This window comes from Psammomys obesus, unplaced genomic scaffold (genome assembly GCF_907164565.1).
Source record: "Psammomys obesus unplaced genomic scaffold, mPsaObe1.curated_primary_1811, whole genome shotgun sequence".
Lineage (NCBI taxonomy): Eukaryota > Metazoa > Chordata > Mammalia > Rodentia > Muridae > Psammomys > Psammomys obesus.
Genome location: NW_026590172.1, coordinates 428,985 through 447,796, shown reverse-complemented (window position 1 = coordinate 447,796; position 18,812 = coordinate 428,985). Strand labels below are relative to the sequence as shown.

The window sequence follows — 18,812 nt, the reverse complement described above, 5'->3', positions numbered from 1 at the left end:
ACAGGCAGTTGCGAGCTTCCTGTCATGGGTGCTTAGAACTGAACTCAGCTGACCTGCTAAGTCAGCACCCCAGTCTGCCTGACCTGTGTTCTCATTCACTCTCTACTAATATCACTAGGTAATCCCACACCTTGGCTAAACTTTATATTCTGGGTTCATCTTCCTCCCTTGCAGCTGCCTTCACCTTTCCTTTCTCAGTGTCCCAGGGGCAAGCACAGCCATTTACACATCTTTGATGTCCCTCTGGTCATTGAGCTTTATGCAGGTCTCTCCCCAGGGACAGGTCAAAACTGAAGAAAGCAGAAGTTCACCTGTGGTTGGGGCATGATGACATGGGGCCAGGATGGTACATCTCTGCTCTATTATTGGAGCTGTGAGGGGGCATGTGAGTGAGTGTGTGTGTGTGTGTGTGTGTGTGTGTGTGTGTTTGTTTTTGTCACTACCAGGGGTGGAACCCAGAGTCCCAGATGTTATGCAGGTGCTCTACCACTGAGCCACACACCCAGCCTCTACCAGCATACCTGCCTAGAATCCCCCAGTGAGGGGCTGGGGTGTGGCTCAGAGGCAGAGTGCTTATGTACCACATGCAAGGCCCTGGATTCCATTCCCAGAACTGCAAAGAAAACAGGAGGAGAATGGGCAGAACAGACCCTCGTATGTTCTAAAGCTTCAAGCCATGGCGTTTACACATGGACCACAGTGGGCAAGCCACGCTGGTGCCCCTACTCTAGGTGCACTCTGATGGGCATGTTCTGACTGCTGTGACATCGAGATGCTGCTTGAGAGCTCATTGCCACATCCTTTAGTTCTTATCTGTGATGGTTTCTCAGATCCTCCTTGATTGTAATGCCTTGGACAGCACTGAGTGCTGGTCGGGAGGTTTGCAGTGGATCCCTAGGGGTATGTCTGATAGTGTTCTTTTCATTAGACTGAAGCACATTTGATATTTCACTTATTGCTGTCATTGTTCCCTTTAGTCTAGATTGTTGCAGTTTTGGCTGGTAGGAGCCTTCAAATGAAGCTCTTGAAGGAAAGAGAGAAAGAGAGACAAACAAAACAGCTTTACAAAGAAAAGGAGGCACCGGCAAAACGGCTTAGTGGATAAAAGGGCTTGCTGCCTAGACTGTTAAAACTGAATTTGATCCTCAGGCTGCAAACTGTGGGAGGAGGCACCTGACTTCCAAAAGTGGTCTTCTGTGTATTGTCACACACACACACACACACACACACACACACACACACACACACACACCATGAAATTTTAAAAATGAAAACAGTGTCAGGAGTGGTGGCATGTTATAATCCCAGCACTGTGGAGGTCAAAATAGGAGGATCAGGAGTTCAAAGCCAGCCTTGAATATATGAGTCCTTCTCTCAAAATCAAACAAGCTGGACATGATGACATAACACATGCTTTTACATTTAGCACTGAAAAGACAGGGGCAGGCAGATCTCTGTGAGTTCAAGGTCAGCCTGGTCTACATAGGGAATTCCAGGAAAACTAACGGAATATAGTGATACCTTGTCAAAAAAAAAAAAAAAAAAAAAAAAAGATTCACCCCAAACAAAAGACAAACAGCCTAGTAAATCAGAGGCTGGAGATATAGCCCAGTTGGAAGAGTAAGGCTCCTCTAGTATGCATAGAGCCCGGGTTCAGTCCCTCAGTCATGGTAGCAGCACAGCTCTAATCCAGGCATTTGAGATGTGTAGGCACGAGGGTGATTTAAGGCCCTCATGCTACATCGAGAGTTGAAGGCCAGCCTCTATGACAGCCTAAGTCAGTGTTCTCAACTTTTCTAATGCTGAGCCCCTTCATGGTTGGTGACCCCCCAACCATAAGATTATTTTCCTTGCTACTTCATAAGTGTGACTTGCTACTGATATAAATTGCAGTGTAAATATCTGTTTTCCTATGGTCTTAGGCGACCCCTGTGAAAGGGTAGTTTAACCCCCAAAGGGGTCATGACCCACAGGTTGAAAATCGCTGCCCTATATAAAAAAGAAAGAAAGGAGGCTGGAGAGATGGCTCAGAGGTTAAGAGCACTGGCTGTTCTTCCTGATGTCCTGAGTTCAATTCCCAGCAACCATGTGGTGGCTCATAACCACTATACTGAGATCTGGTGCCCTCTTCTGGCCAGCAGCTATACATGCAGGTAGAACATTATATACATAATGAATAAATAAAATCTTTAAAAAAAAAAAGAAATAAAGGAGGGAGGATAGGAGAGAGAAAGGAAGGCTCATTGGCGTCATAGCTGAGGAGTTGGGAGGACTAGAGACCCCATCTGGTGATGGCCTTCCTGTTGACAGTGCCCCAGGGTTGACACAATGTTGCAAAAGATGGGGAATTTGTGTCCTCTGTCACTTTGTGTTTAACGTAGCTCAAGCTGGCCTGGAACTCATGACCCTGTTGTCTCAGCCTTCTAAGTGCTGGGGTTACATGGGGTTACATTACATCTAACCCTCAGATCTACTTGTGACTCAAAACCATTCCAGAGTGTCCAGCAAACCCCCGCAGATTTGGCTGATGACATGAACAGCTCTTTTTAGGTACAGGCTGTTTGTTATTCACATAAGGGCAGAAGTAAGAGCCCCAGGATGGGTCAAGGGAAAATGGAGAACCTGTGTGAAGGGCCAGGCTCCTAACTCAGTACTGGGGAGGTAGAAGCAGGATTTGAAGTTCAAGGTCATCTCTAAATACAGTGAGGTCAAGGGCAGTTCATGCTACATGAGGCCCTGTCTCAAAATATTATGAGACAAACAGACAGACAGACACACACACACACACACACATACACACACACACACACACACACAGAGAGAGAGAGAGAGAGAGAGAGAGGCACATGTCTATAATCCCAGCACTTGGGGAGGCAGGGGCAAGTGGATCTCTGTGAGTTCAAGGCCAACCAGGTCTACAAAGTGAGACTAGGACAGCCAAGGCTACACAGAGATATCCTGTCTCAAAATAACAACACTAAACACAGAGTGGGGGAGGGCACTAGTGAGGAGGATGGAGACTGGAATTTGCCTTTCCTTAGCCTTCCTGGAAGAGAGGAGGATCCTGGAAGGTTTTCTGCCCTCCAGAAAAGCCAGGGCTCTCTGCCTAGCCTCAGGCCTCCCATGGTTAAGCTCCACCTGCAAGGGCTATGTAGAGACTTGTATGGTGGCCAGGATGTGTCAGGGGAACCATTTGCCTTAAAAGGGCTAAGACTTTTCAGTTCTCTTTCTTGCCAGCACCCCTACTGACAGCAGTAGGGGCAGAAAGAAGGATGCAGGAAGAGGTGTGAGATGGATCCTGCCAAACGATAGAGCTGACTCACTCACTTGCCAGGACTTTATCCTTCAGGGATGCCATGCTGGATCACTCTGAGGAATGTCTGGTGATGGACCCTCAGGGAATCCTCAAGATGGCCTCTCCCAATGTAGCCCTTCCTACCCTGAGTTCACAGGTGACCTTAGCTTTTTCATAGAACTAGCAGCTAGCAGTCCTCTTCCTCAGCTGCACAAATGTGTCTAGCTTTCCAACACAGCGCAGAAGCACTGCCTGCCATACTCAAGTAGCTCAGCCTGACCCCAGTCCTCCATCCTCTTCTCCGGGTACTCATCTCTTGTATGGGGTTGGAGATGGAGCCCAGTGCCTTGGACATGGTAGGCAAGGGTTCTTAAGCTGATCCACAGCCCAGCCCCTCACTGGGGGATTCTAGGCAGGTGACCACTGAGCCGCATCCCAGCCCTTCACTGGGGGATTCTAGGCAGGGGCTCTACCACTAAGCTACAACCCCAGCCCCTTACTGGGGAGTTCTAGGTAGGTGCTGAACTGTTGAACTACATGACTAGCCTTTGTCTTTTTTCACTCTTATAGTACTTGAAGCAAGCTGGGTGGATGTTGGGATGCCAGATCAGCCTGGATCCATCCTTGGTAAGTCATGTACTTGTTGGATTGGCTCTGAAATTCTCATTATAAAGTATTTCTTTTCCTGCCTTGTTTGAGACAATGTCTTGATATATAGCTCAGGCTATCCTGAAACTCTAGCCTCATGAGTGCCGAGTAAGCCAGAGCTTGTTTCTTGTTTTTCAACTGTCTTCTTGATTGCATCACTTATGATGAAGATGTTTATTGTCTTCCTTATCTTTTTTTCCCAACTACTTTTTTTTTTTTTTTTTTTTTTTTTGCTTATTTGAGAGAGGTTTTCATGAAGTCCTGACTGACCTCAATTTCCCTGTGCTACTGAGGATGACCTTGAACTCCTTCCAACCCTCTAAGTGCTGGGCTTTTCTGCCTCAGCTTTCCCACAGCATCTGGGGCTGCAGTGTATAATGGTTCCTAGATCCCTTTCAGTTATTGAAAAAGAGTGCAGCACAGACTGTGGAGATGACCCAGGGCTGAGGTCTCTTGCAGCCCAGTCATGAGGACCTGAGTTCAGATTCTACCACCAGATGATGGTAGTTCCTATAACTCTCACTCCAAGAGATCTGGCTCGCCTCTGGCCTCTGTCATCATCTGCATACACTTGTGATCATACACCCACACAGACACACACATACATGTATACACACCCACATAAATAAAATAAAATCATAAAAAGAAGTTGTAGCCAGGCGGTGGTGGCTCACACCTTTAACCCCAGCACTCAGGAGGCAGAAGCAGGAGCATCTCTCTGAGTTCAAGGCCAGCCTGGTCTACAGAGTGAGTCCAGGACAGCCAGTGTCTCCAAACTGAGGGAGGGAAGAGGGAGGGGGGAGAGACTAACTTTTATGATAACAGTATACTATTTTCTATTTATTTTTAATTACTGCTGATCTCTCATTGTGCCTAATTAAAAATTTTATTCCATTTCATTTGTTTAGAGAGGGCAGATAGAAGACAATAGGAGTCAGTTCTCCCCATCCACCATGTGGGTCCGGGGACAGAATTCAGGTCACTGAGTTTGGCAGCAAGTACCTTAACCCACTGAGCCATCTTGCCAGCCCTTATTACCTAAGATTTAGAAGTTAAAATTTATCATGTGTGCATGTACAGGAAACATACGCTATATGGAGGGTTTCAGGCACCTACTCGGGGTCTAGGCACTTGTCCCCAGAGACAAAAGAGGACAGTAAAGCCGGTGACGTTAATGGCATTTGTGAGGTTGTGTAACAGTCCCCACTGGCCATTTCAAAACCCTTTTGTCACCCCAGGCAGAAGCCTAGTCACCATTAAGCAATAACTGCCTCCCCCAGAGCCTCATAACCTCTCACCAGTTTTCTTATTGATTTTCTTTCTTTTTCTTTAACGTATAAAAATCACTTTATTATAAAGAACTTGCAAATAAAAAATGTCGTGCAGCGTGATTAACATAACCGCTCAAACAGGCTCTGGCCCAGATCCAAAGTCTACACAGCTCAACGAACCTCTATGTAGTTAGAGCAGCCACTCCACAGCCCGGCGAAGTGGTGCGCACCTTTTATCCAAGCATGAGGCAGAGGCAGGCAGATCTCTGAGTGCCAGGCCAGCCAGGGTGACACAGTTAGCCCTGTTTGCTACATTTCACCAACAATTACATTTAATGCATTTATCCAGCACACACACAAAACCAAAAAATCCATGACAGAATCAGAACCAAAAGGTAATTAGCTTTCTGAAGTCTTTCTTGTGTTTTTCCCATGTCCCACCCATCCTCACCCCCTGATAACCCCTTCTCTGTTCTCGTCACTATGTGCTCCCACTCTGCACACATGTGCACTTGTTTCCACGTATCAGTTACAGGCTAGGAACTATGTATGAGGGAGAACATTTTTTTCTTTCTTTCTGCGATTACGTTTCCTCAATATTATACATTTCAAATATATCCACTTCCTGAAATTTTTTATTCTTTTTAAAAATATTTATTTATTTATTTATTATTAATGCAGTATTCTGCCTGCATGTGTGCCTGAACACCAGAAGAGAACACCAGATCTCACTACAGATGGTTGTGAGCCACCATGTGGTTGTTGGGAATTGAACTCAGGACCTTTGGAAGAGCAGCCAGAGAGAGCTCTTAACCTCCGAGCCATCTCTCCAGCCCTATTCTATTTTTCTTTAGAGACAAACAGTATTCCCATTTTATGTGTGTATCAGACTGTCATGATCTGGTCTCCCGTGGACAGAAAATTAGGTTGGTTCCAGTTCTTTTTTGTTTTCTTTTTTCTCCTTCTCTTTCTCCCTTTTCTTCTTGAGACTGGGTTTCTTTGTGCAGCCCTGGCTGTCCTGGACTTGTTTAGTAGACCAGGCTGGCCTCAAACTTACAGAGATCTGCCTTCCTCTGCTTCCCCGAGTGCTGGGATTACAGGTGTGCACGCCTGGCTCTAGTTCTTTGCTATAGTGAACAAAGGGTCAAGGGCATGGGGATGCAGCCGTCTCTGTGGTGGGGTACAGGGTTCTCTGGGGCTGTGCCAAGAGTGAAATAGCCAGGTCACATGGTAATTCTATTTTTAATGTTTTGAGGAGCCTCACAACTGATTTCCACTGGCTGTCCTAATTTGCACCCCCAACAGCAGTGAATAAGGTTTCCTCTCTCTCCACACTTTCTCTAACACTTGGCAGATTTCTGATGAGAGCCATTCTGACTTGGGTGAGGCAGTATCTCGAAGCAGTTTGAATTTGCATTTTAAAATAGTTATTGGTCATTTGTGATACTTTTCTTGCAGGAATCAGTTCTCTTTGTTTGAGGTAGGGTCTCTTGTAGCCCAGGCTGGTAGTCTCCAACTTCTATGTGGTCAAGGATGACCTTGAACCTTGATCCTTTTATCCCTCCCTCCCTCCCAAGTCCCAGGATTTCAGGCTTGTGCCACCCTGACAGAGAGCTCTCTTATTTAAAAATATTTATTTTATTTTATGCATTTTTTGGGCCCACATGTGTGTCTGTACATGTATGCAGTGTCTGAGGAGGCCAGTAGAGGACACTGGATCCCCTTGAACTGGAGTTAAAGATGGTTGTGAGCCACAACGGAGGTACTAGAAATCAAACCTGGGTCCTCTGGGAAAACAACCAGTGCTCTTAAGCAGTTGGTTATCTCTTGAGCAACCCCAATTCTTATTGAGACAGCATCTAGAGAAGTAGCCCACGCTGGCCTTGAACCTGTGATCTTTTGCTTCCTGAGTGTTCCAATTATATACATGCCTCACTTATTCTCTCTCTCTCTCTCTCTCTCTCTCTCTGTCTCTCTGTCCCTCCCTCCTTCTCTTTCCTCCTCCCTCTCCCTTTCCCTCTTTCCTCTTTCCCTCTGGATCTCTGTTGCTCACTAGCTCTTGCTGTTCTGAGATATAGCTAAGGTAGCCCAGGCTGGCCTCAAGCTCACTATGTAGTTGAGGATAATCCTGAACTTCTGATCTTCCTGCCTCCAGTTCTGAGTGTGAGATTACAGACATTTGCCATCACAGCAAGTGTACATGGTGCTGTGGGTGAAACCCAGGCTTTGTGTGTGGTAGGCAAAGCCTTCTACCAACTGAACCGTATCCCCAGACATTAGCTATCATTTCTAATTGGCACAGACACTCTGATTGCATTCTCTTTCCAACCAAAGTCTCTGGCCTGGCATTTGGGGCCCTCTCCAGCTGCTGCCCCTTGAACTTGAAGTCTCCTCCTCCAATTCCCGGCATCAGCAGGCAGAGCACATGTGGCCCCGGGGCTCAGCCCAGCCCTTTGCGCTTGGCCCCATGCAGCAACGTCTTGGTCTGGCTGTCCGCCCCGTTGTCCCATGAGCCTTGCCTGGCACACAGCCAGGGATCTGAAATGCTCATTGAGGGACAAACATGACACCTTAGAGATGCCCTGCCAGCTGTGCCACTGCTGTGGTCCCCGAGGGCAGCACTGTGAGTGACAGGCATGAGGGTCTGCCTTGCCTTGGTGTCACACTCTATTAGAGAGAGTCCATTACTTTCCTGCTTGCTTGTACTCTTTCTGCTATGACCTCTGGGAGAGCGGAAGGGTCACCTTGTTATCTCTCACATATTGCCTCCTGGATCCAGCTTAACCTAAGGATGCCGCCACAGGGGGCTGGAGAGAAAGAGAGAGAGAAAGAGAGAGAGAGCTTCCAGCTCTTGAGGAAGACCTGGGTTCAGTTCCTGGCACCCAAACAGGTACCCAACAACCAGCAGTGTCCTCCATATTTTGCTCCAGACCCCCTCTTCTTTTCAGGCAAGATGGAGGCCTGTCATTGGCTCAGCACTGTGGGGCTCCAGCTACCACCAAATGGAGGTGCTGGAAGCTGACTAAGCACTGTGCTCACATTTCTCCTTGCCTGTGCTTAGCAGTGTACTGTCATTTCCTGGCAGCTGCAATTGGCAAAGCCCCGGAGCCACCCGGGTATTCGCACACCCCTTTTGAGGAAGCAGCTGTGGGTGTCTTGGCTGCCACTCCGGTGTTTTTTAGCTGTTTGGGGTCTGTGATGTACATCGCTGACTTGAGCTCTGCAAGGGCCGGGGGATGATTTGTCTGAGGGTCTGACTTGGGAAGGAGAGATAAACCTTGGCTCTTTGGGACAAGGGTCTTTCTCAGAGGTGGCTACGTGAGCAAGCTGGAGGATGTCAGCTGTGGCTGTTTTTGGGTGGACATGGGCAGTCCCTCGAGGCCATGTCTAAACCATCTGCATCAGGGCTGGGACACCCCGTGTCTCCTATCCCTTAACCCCCTAACAGGCTAAGATGGGGAGTTCCTGTCCAGGCACTCAGTCCACCCTGGAAGGCCTTTGTTGACTTGCCCAATGACATCCTTACTGTTGGAACTTCTCACTACTCAACTCCTCACCTTGGCATTCAAGCCATCCACTGCCTGTGAGTGTCTCCTCTTCTCTCCCTGCTCTTCATTTTTGAGACAGGGTCTCATGTAGTTCAGGGTGACCTCAAATTTTCTGTTTATCTGAGAACGGCCTTGAACTTCTGATCTTCCTACTCCCACCTTTGAGGTGCTGGAATGTCAGGCACGCACTATCACATCCTGTTTATGGGGTACTGGGGATGGAACCCAGGAAGCCCCACAGGCCGGTCACAGGCACTCTACCAATTAAGAGCCTTGTCTCCAGCTCTGGCTTCATTCTTCAAATTATCTTTCTCTTCCAGTTCCACTTAAGTCCTCTCCTCAAGTCCATGCCCCACCCCAAGCTGCCTCTCCGGAGCTCTGGCTGAGCAAGCCCATGGCTGTGCAGCAGTTCCACTGCCTTCTCTGTGGTGATAGCGACGGCGAAAGACGACAGTACAGCAGGGTGCAGTCCCTAAAACAGGCTCTTTAATAATGTTTGTCTTCACTGAAGAGCTTGGCTTCCCTTCCCCCACCCAGCATTGGGCTGAGGCTGGTGGGTGTGGCAGGCTGTCCCGGGCTGGGCGGACCGCTGGCAGGTCCGCTTGATGAGAGTGACCAACCTGATCACAGCCTGGTCAGGCTACTGGAGTATGTGGTGGGCAGGGCCTGAGGTTGTTAGGAATCAATGGGTAGGCCTTCATGGGCTTCATAGACCATGAATAGGCGTGGCTTGCTGCCCTTGGGCAAAGAAGGCACCCAGTGGGTCGACCATGCCGCTGTGGGGGTAACCGACTACCAGTGGGCACGGCCTGAAGTCACCAAATGTGGTTAGCTGTCAGTGAGCTGCCTGCCATGGATTCGTCGGACCTCACAGAAATAGCTGCTGCTGGGCGTGGCCAACCACCAGTGGGTGGGGCTTGAAATCATTGGAGGGCCATCATGGGTTTGACCATGGATATAGCCTTGGCCTGCCATAGATGGTTACAGTGGGCCCCTGGGGTCTGAAGTGGCTAGCTGGCCAGCTGTTTTGGGCATGATAGACCATGAGTAGGTGTGTCCAGCCATTCTTAGGTGTTGCTGACCATCATGGGCTAGCCTGACTGTTGGTGGGCAGGACAAATCACAGGTGTTGGCCTGCTGGGATGTGCATGGCACCCGTGGGGAATAGGCGAGGCAGCTAATAAAAGGAGTACTGGTTCTCCACAGCTCGAGTGCGGCCCAGCGTGGCCTCAGTGGCTTCCTCGGCGGCTCCTGAAGATGCAGCCTCCAGGAGGTGCTCCGCGCTGTTGCTGCGGCTGCGCACACTTAGTGGCCCCTCGGCCAGGCGCGGGGGTATGGACGTGGCTGAAGATGATGAGCCGGATGACGACGATGCTCCAGCACCATTGGAGGGTGAGGTGGGTGGGCAGGTGGCTGTGGCCAGGCTGGAGAAGTAGTGGCCAGCTGGCTCCGTCCAGCAGGAGGGGCCTGGAGCCGCAGAGCTGGGCACTGGTCCTGGGTCTGCAATGAGAGGCCATGCTGGTCAACATCCAGCCCTGGGCACCTGGGCACACTTCACCCTTCAAAGGGGCCAGCGTCAGACAGGTGTGGAGAACCCCAGGAGGGATGGTGCGGTCCCGACCTTGGGGCCCTGGCAGAAGTCAGGTGATAGTGCACAACCATACGTGCCTTTCCAGCCTAGGCTAACGCCCCACCAGTGCAACCGTGAAAGCCGGGTGCTGAACTCCAACCTTGCAGGGCTCATGGAATCTACCCCGAATGTCCAGGTGAAGGGTTCGGAGACCCGGTCTAACATATCCCATGGCCTGTAAGTCACTGTGCTGCCGGGAAGGGCTTTGATCTCCAGAGCGCTGGATCTACAGAAGTGCACCCCAACACCTCGTTTACGGGGATCAAATCCAGGCCCTGAGCATACTAGACAAACCTTCTATGGACTGAGCCACACATGAGGCTCCAGGTGGTGGCATCTTACCGGGAGGGGGACCTTGGGCACGCACATAGCTTCTTAGGGTGATGTCAGCAGAGCCTCCCGACTCCAAGGGTATGGGGTGGGTGTGGAAGTGTCGAAGCATATCAAACACAGACTGGAACCACAGATGCTGGACATGGCACTGGCCGTGACCGTTCAGAGACAGGCGAAGGTGCTGTGGGCACAGAGGGGAATGGTCAGTGATGGGGTCCTGTACCAACTACCTGCCTGGCAAGTGCCTTTGTGGGTTGCTGGAGGACCATCCGTCACTCCATTGGCTTTATTGGACTGTATCATCCTATCTGGGTTCTATCTGGGTGTGGGCCACTCATGTGGCCAGTATGGGGGATGGGTCCAAGAGAACAAGGCTGGGAGTGCTGCAAACATCTGCTCCTACACTGGAATCTGTCTGCTGTCCTTCTTGTTCTTGTTCTTTTGAGACACGGTTTCTCTGTGTAACCCTGGTTGTCCTGGAACTCACTCTGTAGACGAGGCGGGCTTGAACTCACAGAAATCTGCCTGCCCCTGCCTCCTGAGGGCTGGGGTTAAAGGTGTGTGCTGTGTGTCAACACTGCCTGGTGAATCAATTTTTCTTTTGGCATAACTGTTTTGTCTTGAAGAGAGGGTCTCATGTAGCTGAGAGGTGTGGAATATTGGCATGTGCCTATTAGCAATGACTGGTTCCTCTCTGGGTCTCTGAGGCAGGGAGCTGTGTGTAAGGAGCTTTAGACCCATGGTCTTTAGTAGGAGCCACAGGTGTCTGGTGTCAGCCCTACTCTGCACTCTCTGAGACAAGAGCAGCCTGGCTAGAAGAGAGGACAGGTGGACTCATGCCTGTCTTGCTCCCCTCCCCTCTGTGGGCCCTGGTGGACAGGGTACTATCCTAGCCCCAGGCTTGGGCATGTCACAGTGAGATAAGCCCTTTAGTAGTGTCAGCCAAGATGTCAATTACCAGTCACCAGGAGTGACATTAAGTGCCCTGTTGTCAGAGGAATTGACATGGTGGTGTCCCTGGGGAGGCCCAACCTCCACCACACACAGCTGGGCCAGGACAGCCGAGAGCATGTCGGAGGGCTGCTGGAGGTCTGGTCTGAAGTGACCTGCAGCTGCAGGTCAAGGGCAGGAGCCTGTGAAGCTATGAGGGCTGCTGGGAATGACACTCTGGAAACACCTAAGGCTGAGTCTACTTCCTTTTCGGGAACGTGGGGTGAGCTGGGGCAGGGCACTATGGTTCCTGCACGTTCCTGCCATACTGTCATGTCCCAAACTGCCTGACCTTTGTCTTCTTTTTCATTTTTATTGATTTCTAAGATAACATTTATTTATTTGCTTGTTTATTTTTATGTGTTCATATGTGGGAGTGCCACATTCTATTTTGGAGGTCAGAGGACAACTTGTAAGAGTCACTTCTCTCCTTCCATCGTGTGTGCCTGGGAATCAAACTCAGGTCGGAAAGCTTGGCTTTGAGTGCTTTCACAGGAGACCTTTCTTGCCAGGCCCTTGTTTGTTTGTTTGTTTAGAGGCAGAGTCTTATGTAACACAGGCTGGGTTTGAATTCAACATGAAGCCAAGAATGACCTTGAACTCTACTGGGTGCTGAGATTACAGGTATGCAGCATCAAATCCTGACTTGGGGATTGTTGTTGTTGGAGATTTAATTACAGATATTTTATATAGGCTGTAGGCATTAGGGTTAGAAGAAAATGATGCCTCAGATGAAAGATACCCAAGTGTAGGTACAGGCTGCTCCTGGGAGAGGCACCTGGTGTTTGGACTTTGTTTTTGTTTTTTGAGACAGAATTTGTCTTTGTAACTCTGGCTGTCCTGGAACTCACTCTGTAGCCCAAGCTGGTTTCACACTCATGACAATCCTCCTGCCTCAGCTTCTGAAGCCCTGGGACTATAGGCAAGTGCATCTGGCTGCAATGGTAACTTCAGAGACTTGCTTTTTGAGTCTTGGTCACAGCAGGTGATGAGCCTTAGGTCCTGGGCTACCTCAATCCACCTCCACCAGGACAGGCTGTTCTCCCCTTCCACCCCCACCACATGCCCGCATGTCCGAGCATGCCCACACTTGCCTTGGCCTTGCCCTGGAAGTTAAAGGTCAGCACACACTCCCCAGGCCGAGTCTCGCTTTGCCGGATCACAAAGAGGCCGTGACTCCGGGGCCCACCAGCCAGGACCAGCTGAGCGGCCTTCACACGGGACAATGTCCCATGGAACCAGGGGTAGTCGGAGAGTTCCAGCTCAGCCTCAGCACTGGCGTCCAGCTCAGCTCCTTCGTCCCCTGGGTGGATCATGATAGCACGAGGCACAAAAGGGCAGAAGGAAGACAATTGAGGGAATGAACTCCTGTCTCTACAACCTAAGTGCCGGGATCACAGGCTTGTGCCAGCAACCCTTCTTTTTGCGCCTCTATCTGTACGAACAACTTCCTTCCCTCCATTTCTCTCTCTTCTTTTTGCTGTGTCTCACTATGTAGCCCAGGCTAGTCTTGAATCCGTGCAGATCTTGCTTCAGCCTCCTGAGTGTTGATCCACCCTTGCCTCACCCCCAGGTCTATGACTCTACAAAAGCCAGGCACGGTGGGAAAGGCTAGGCGGCCGTGCTGGCTGAGAAAAGCCCAACAGATTGAAATGTCACCCTTCTGAGGCCCCAAAGGGTCCCTGTTGAGGGAGCTGGGGACCCAGTGGTACCTGTATTATTGCTGTCACTGACACCACCACCTGAAGACTCCAGGGTTTGAAGGAAAGTCTCCAGGGGCACATGGGCCAGTGACTCTCCCACAGGGTCTCGAACTCGGCTGTGCGGGGCCGTCACCACTGCGCCCACCGCTGTGGCTGTCTCTGGGGGCTGGGACATGTCTGCAGCAGGGGAAATAGAGGGAGAAGCGTGTCTCTTAACTGCCCTCCAGCACAGTCCCCCTGATCCAGCCTGTGCTACTCCACCTACCGTCTGTCAGGAGCTCACAGCTACAGGAGGTCACACGGCTGCTCAGACAGCTTCCCCGAGCACAGGACAGCCCTGTGTCTTCCTCACTGTCCCTGTGGAGAAGGCAGAGCACGCCTGGCCACGGGGCCTGGGCAGGGAATCAAGTCCTGTCCACTCCCTCACCCTCTGTAGCCACGGTGTGAGCCACCAGCCACGGAAGCTGCCGTGAACGTAGTGTTCCCTTGGTTGTGGCTTGTTCCTGGGAGCCCACGGATACCTTCCAGTGGGGGACAGTGTGGTGATTGGTAGAGCCTGGGCAGCCCCTTGGAGACACTCCCAGCTCTAAAATTCCACAGAAAAAGGTCTGGCCGCTGTGGGAATGTCTCTGGAATCGGTGGGCACCAGAGTAATGGGAGCAATTGGCAAGCACTTTGGGGATGATGGCTATAAGGCCCTCAGGGCTCAACTGAGCTTTATTAAAATGAATCTGTTAATTAGAAAGCAGCCCCACCCTCATCCTATTAGCTAGAGAAACTGTTGCCAAGTGCTCAGCCGGGTGACATCCACTCATCCCGGCCATCTTTCCTGGACAGTGGAGTCGCCCTCTTCCTGTACACAACTGGCCAGAAGTGCCAACTGTGCCTCCATAGCCTCCCAGCCTCCCAGCTTCCTCATCAAGATTCAACTCTTTTCTGCAAAAATGATGTGTGCCCATGTGTGCCTGAGAGTAGACAGGTGCATGAGGCTGCAGGAGGCCAGAGTCATCAGATCCCCTGGAAAAGCAGTACTGCTGAGCCATCTCTCCAGCCCCCAAATCCTATTTGTAATGTGTGTGTGTGTGTGTGTGTGTGTGTTCGTGTGCGCACACGTGCGCACCCTCGAGCGCTCACACTCATGTTTGATAGAGCACACGCTTAGGATGTTTGATTTTTTTTTATGAGATAGGGGCTCATGTAGCCCAGGCTAGCCTTGAACTAGCTATTTGGCTGAGGATGGCCCTAGGCTCCTGATCCTCTTGCCCTTTTGGAGAAAACCCAATGCTGGCTCTACCTTAGTACTTGCCCTTCCTGGTAGCCTGGACTCTGGGAAGGAAGGGGTAAGGCACCCCTCCATTGTCCATCCCCCATCCTCAGGCCTCCAGAGTACTCACCCTGGATCCACACAGCCCTGGATGTCAGCCACCCACGAGTGCTTCTGTAGCGAGTCTATCGTCTCCAAAATGTACTCCGCTCCATTCTCCACCTGGACAAGAGCGGCCCTGGTAATGCCTCCCCCACTTCAGGGTGGGGCCCAGCACCCCAGGGCCAGTGAGCAGGACGGTTTACATAGCTTCACTCACCCCATGTTAGGTCTCATGGGTATGAACAGACGGGAGGGGAGTGGGTTCACCCAAGTCAGGGTGCAGGGCTGCAGCCCATGCAGGGGAGGAGACACAGCTCTGGAGGCCCTGGGTGTGGGGCAGGACAACCAGCATGCTCCATCCATGCTCTGGAGTCCCAGACACAGTTCAAGTCAAGTGGGGAGGCCAGCTGGTGTGTCACAGAGCTGCAGCCTTTAGTGACTTCGAATCTACGGCTGCAAATCTACGGCTGTGGCCATGTGGTGATCAGTGCTCTCTGTGCCTTGGCTGCTGAGTTCTCCACAACCCTAGAAAGGAGGCTTTGCATAATCCTTATTTTATACACAGGAAGCCTGGTGTTCAGAGGCAGAGCAACTTGTTCAAAATTCACACAGCAGCCAGCAGCAGTGCTAAGACCGGAAGCTGGGACCACCAGCTGCTCAGTCTCCCTGTTCTCGGTTCCCGGTCTTCTGTACTCTGTCAAAAGGTAGTGTGCCTCCCCTTTCCAATGGGGAAATGGGTTCACAGTGGGGATGGCAGAGAAGTCCTTCTGCCTCAGGGGTGCCCGAGGACCACCCAGTCTGTAGCTGAGAATGCAGATGGATAGGGGCTGTGTCCCCAGCTCCCAGTCTTGAGGGGACAACTCAGGACATAGACTTGGCACACATTTTTCCAATGAATAAAAGAGTTTGTGGCTTGTGGAAACACAAGCTCAATAAGAGCTTGCCAAAGAGGGTGGGGTTCTGCCCAGCTTCAAGGCGTTACCAGGGTCTCCAGGAGAGGGCTCAGATTCATAGTCTTGTTCCTTCTGGGAAGCCATGACCACAACCCTAGCAGCCCCCTGAGCCCATCCCAGTGCTGTGGGCCTGAAGAAGGAACAGGAGGCTCCCAAACCCACAGGGGTGGCCCCCACCGACCCTCTGTGTCTTTGTGACCTCTGTAGGGATCGGCCAATTCCCACACTCTGCTTCCCTGAGCCTAAAGACGTTTGCCTAACTTCAGCAAACTAGCCACCAGTGTGAGGTGGGTGTGTCTGTCTCCAGAGGGAGAGGAGAAGGGAGCTGTAATGGCCTTTACTCTGACTCAAGAAGAAATAGGGAACAGGGCTGTGCTGGTGAAATGTTTTGGTGGGTGAGGGTGCCTGCTGCCCTGGGCTTGACAAGCTGAGTTTGAATCCGGAGGAGGAACCCACTGGTAAAAGGAGAAAGCCCTGTCAGCTGACTCCTGAAAGTTGTCCTCTGACCTTCATAACCATACCACGGCAGCATGTGCAGACACACAAACATGCAAATAAATGTAGCTGCGTGGTGGTGGCGCACACGTTTAATCCCAGCACTCAGGAGGCAGAGGCAGGCAGATCTCTGTGAGTTCAAGGTTAGCCTGGTCTACAGAGAGAGTTCAAGGACAGCCAGGGCTACACAGAGAAACCCTGTGTCAAAAAACTAAAAAAAAAATTTAGAATAATAAAACAAATGTAATTAGGAAGGAAGGAAGGGGAGGAGACCCAAGTGGCCAATCATGTGGGGATGCATGGTTCTGGAATTGAGACCCAGATTCAAGCCCTACCTAGGTGATGGACACCTGTCGGGGGGTCCTATCATGGGAATGCCCTCCTTATTGCTCCCTTTGAGGGACTGCCTTGCACCCTGTCATGAGCTGGAGCTGTGTAACCCCTAGGGCTGAGGCAACTGCAGACCTTGGGGTGTAGCGGGGTCTCACCTTGAGCACAAATGTGTTGTCCTTCTCAGGCATCTCCAGGGGCATGGTGGTTCGCACCTCGATGATGGCCGACAGGGGGATGCTGACCTTGGGTCTGGAAGCCTGGGAGGCCAGAGGGAGGACGGTGAGAGGAACAGCTTGGAGGCCTCAGGAAGCCCTCTCTGCACTTCCCAGCATATGTGGGTCCCGGCAGCCAACACTGCCATGGTTATGCTAGTGTGAATGTGTTCAAGCCCATTTTAGAGCTTCGGAAAGTTGAGGGAGGCTGAAAGAGCCCTCCTTGCAAGGTCACAGTAAGCTAGAGCCTACGGAGTCCTCAAACAATGAACCCCAGCCCTGTGAACAGTGGGTGCTACCTGGCATCCCTTCCTTCATTCTCTTCCTTTCCTTTCTTTCTCTTTTTCCCTTTCCTTTTGGTATTGGGGATTTTGCCCAGGGCATCATGCAGTGGGCAAGCTCTCTACCACGGAGCCCTTCACTAGGGGACCCTAAGCAAGTGCTCTACCACTGAGCCACACCTCAGCCCCTCATTAGGGGATTCTAGGCAGGTCTCTATCACTGAGCCACACCCCTGCCCCTCATTGGGGGATTCTAGGCAGGGGCTCTACCACTGAACCATGCCCCAAGCCCTTGGTTTTTGGAAATAGGGTCTCAATCTGTGGAACAGGCTGACCTAGAACCCACTATGTAGCTCAGGCTGGCATGGGCTTGGAGCAGTCCTTCCTGAGTTTCCTGAGTTTTGCAGTCCTACAAGTGAACTTCCTCACTTAGCATTTTAAAACTTTTTTTTTTTTTCTTTTTGAGACAGGTTTCACTATGTAGCTTTGACTGCCCTGGAATTCACTATGTAGATCATAGCACAGAGACCTACATAGTGAGTTCAGGAAAGCTTGGGTTTTGTGAGCTACTATATCAAATGAAGCAAGCTGTGAGGGGTGAGCTGGGTTTGATGGTTTAGGTGCATGGTAGAGTCCCTGCCTAGAGTCCCCCAGTGAGGAGCTGGGGTGTGGCTCAGTGGTAGAGCCCCTGCCTAGAATCCCCCAGTGAGGGGCTGGGTGTGGCTCAGTGGTAGAGCCCCTGCCTAGAGTCCCCCAGTGAGGGGCTGGGTGTGGCTCAGTGGTAGGGCCCCTGCCTAGAATCCCCCAGTGAGGGGCTGGGGTGTGGCTCAGTGGTGGAGCCCCTGCCTAGAATCCCCCAGTGAGGGGCTGGGTGTGGCTCAGTGGTGGAGCCCCTGCCTAGAATCCCCCAGTGAGGGGCTGGCTGTGGCTCAGTGGTGGAGCCCCTGCCTAGAATCCCCCAGTGAGGGGCTGGGGTGTGGCTCAGTGGTGGAGCACCTGCCTAGAATCCCCCAGTGAGGGGCTGGGGTGTGGCTCAGTGGTGGAGCACCTGCCTAGAATCCCCCAGTGAGGGGCTGGGGTGTATATGGCTCCCAGAATAAGGGGGCTTCCTGTTTTGGGTGAGACGTTCCTGCGCACAGCTCCCACCTCAGAATGGGCTCTGTAGCTGGGTGTGGTCTCATCTCTAGGCATGGACAGAAGGGAACTAGCATTTCAATGCTGCCATCACAGGGTTAAGTCAGGGGAGTCAGCAGGGCCTCATAGAAGGGTTCTGTGAAGCCTCCTTTGTGCTCTGCCCCACAGCTCCTGCCTTTGCCCCCTGAACCTCCCTGAACTGGCCCAAGGCTTGACATTCCTGGCAGGGCTTGGGCTCTGGGACAGGGACTTTCTGAGGAGGAAATGGAAGGGCCTCAGCTAGATGGGAATTCTTGGCTTCCCTGGACACTTTCCAGTGGGTCCCAGGCTGGGCTTGGAGCAGTGACTGATGGGCTTAGCTGATCCCATCTTCACACCAGCCTGTGGCTGAGGTTGGCCATCATGGGGGCAGGGAGAGGGGACAGGTTTTCAATGATGCTTTCAGCTGGGTTCCCACTGGTTCAAGGTGCTGTGTTCCTTCATTTAGCCTGGTGTCTGAGGCCATCTGTCCTGATGTAGTTGTAGTTGTCCTCCGCCCCTAGTGCGGGGATACAATCCAGGGCTTCAAGCTTGCTAGGCAGGGGCTCTACCACTGAGCCACACCCCAGCCCCTCACTGGG

General features: G+C 51.5%; 1 protein-coding gene across 1 annotated transcript in view; it reads right to left on the bottom strand.

Annotated features, from left to right (window-relative positions):
- Positions 1–9,232: 9,232 nt before the first annotated feature.
- Sh2b2 (SH2B adaptor protein 2) overlaps positions 9,233–18,812 on the bottom strand; it is a 13,758-nt gene continuing 4,178 nt past the window's right edge. The window contains exons 2-8 of the mRNA XM_055606613.1: positions 16,721–16,822; positions 14,813–14,904; positions 13,684–13,775; positions 13,428–13,595; positions 12,810–13,018; positions 10,735–10,906; positions 9,233–10,262 (exon numbers count right to left, since the gene is read on the bottom strand). Coding sequence (XP_055462588.1) covers positions 9,940–10,262; positions 10,735–10,906; positions 12,810–13,018; positions 13,428–13,595; positions 13,684–13,775; positions 14,813–14,904; positions 16,721–16,822 — 1,158 coding nt within the window. The 3' untranslated portion in view covers positions 9,233–9,939. The remainder of the gene's footprint in view (positions 10,263–10,734; positions 10,907–12,809; positions 13,019–13,427; positions 13,596–13,683; positions 13,776–14,812; positions 14,905–16,720; positions 16,823–18,812) is intronic.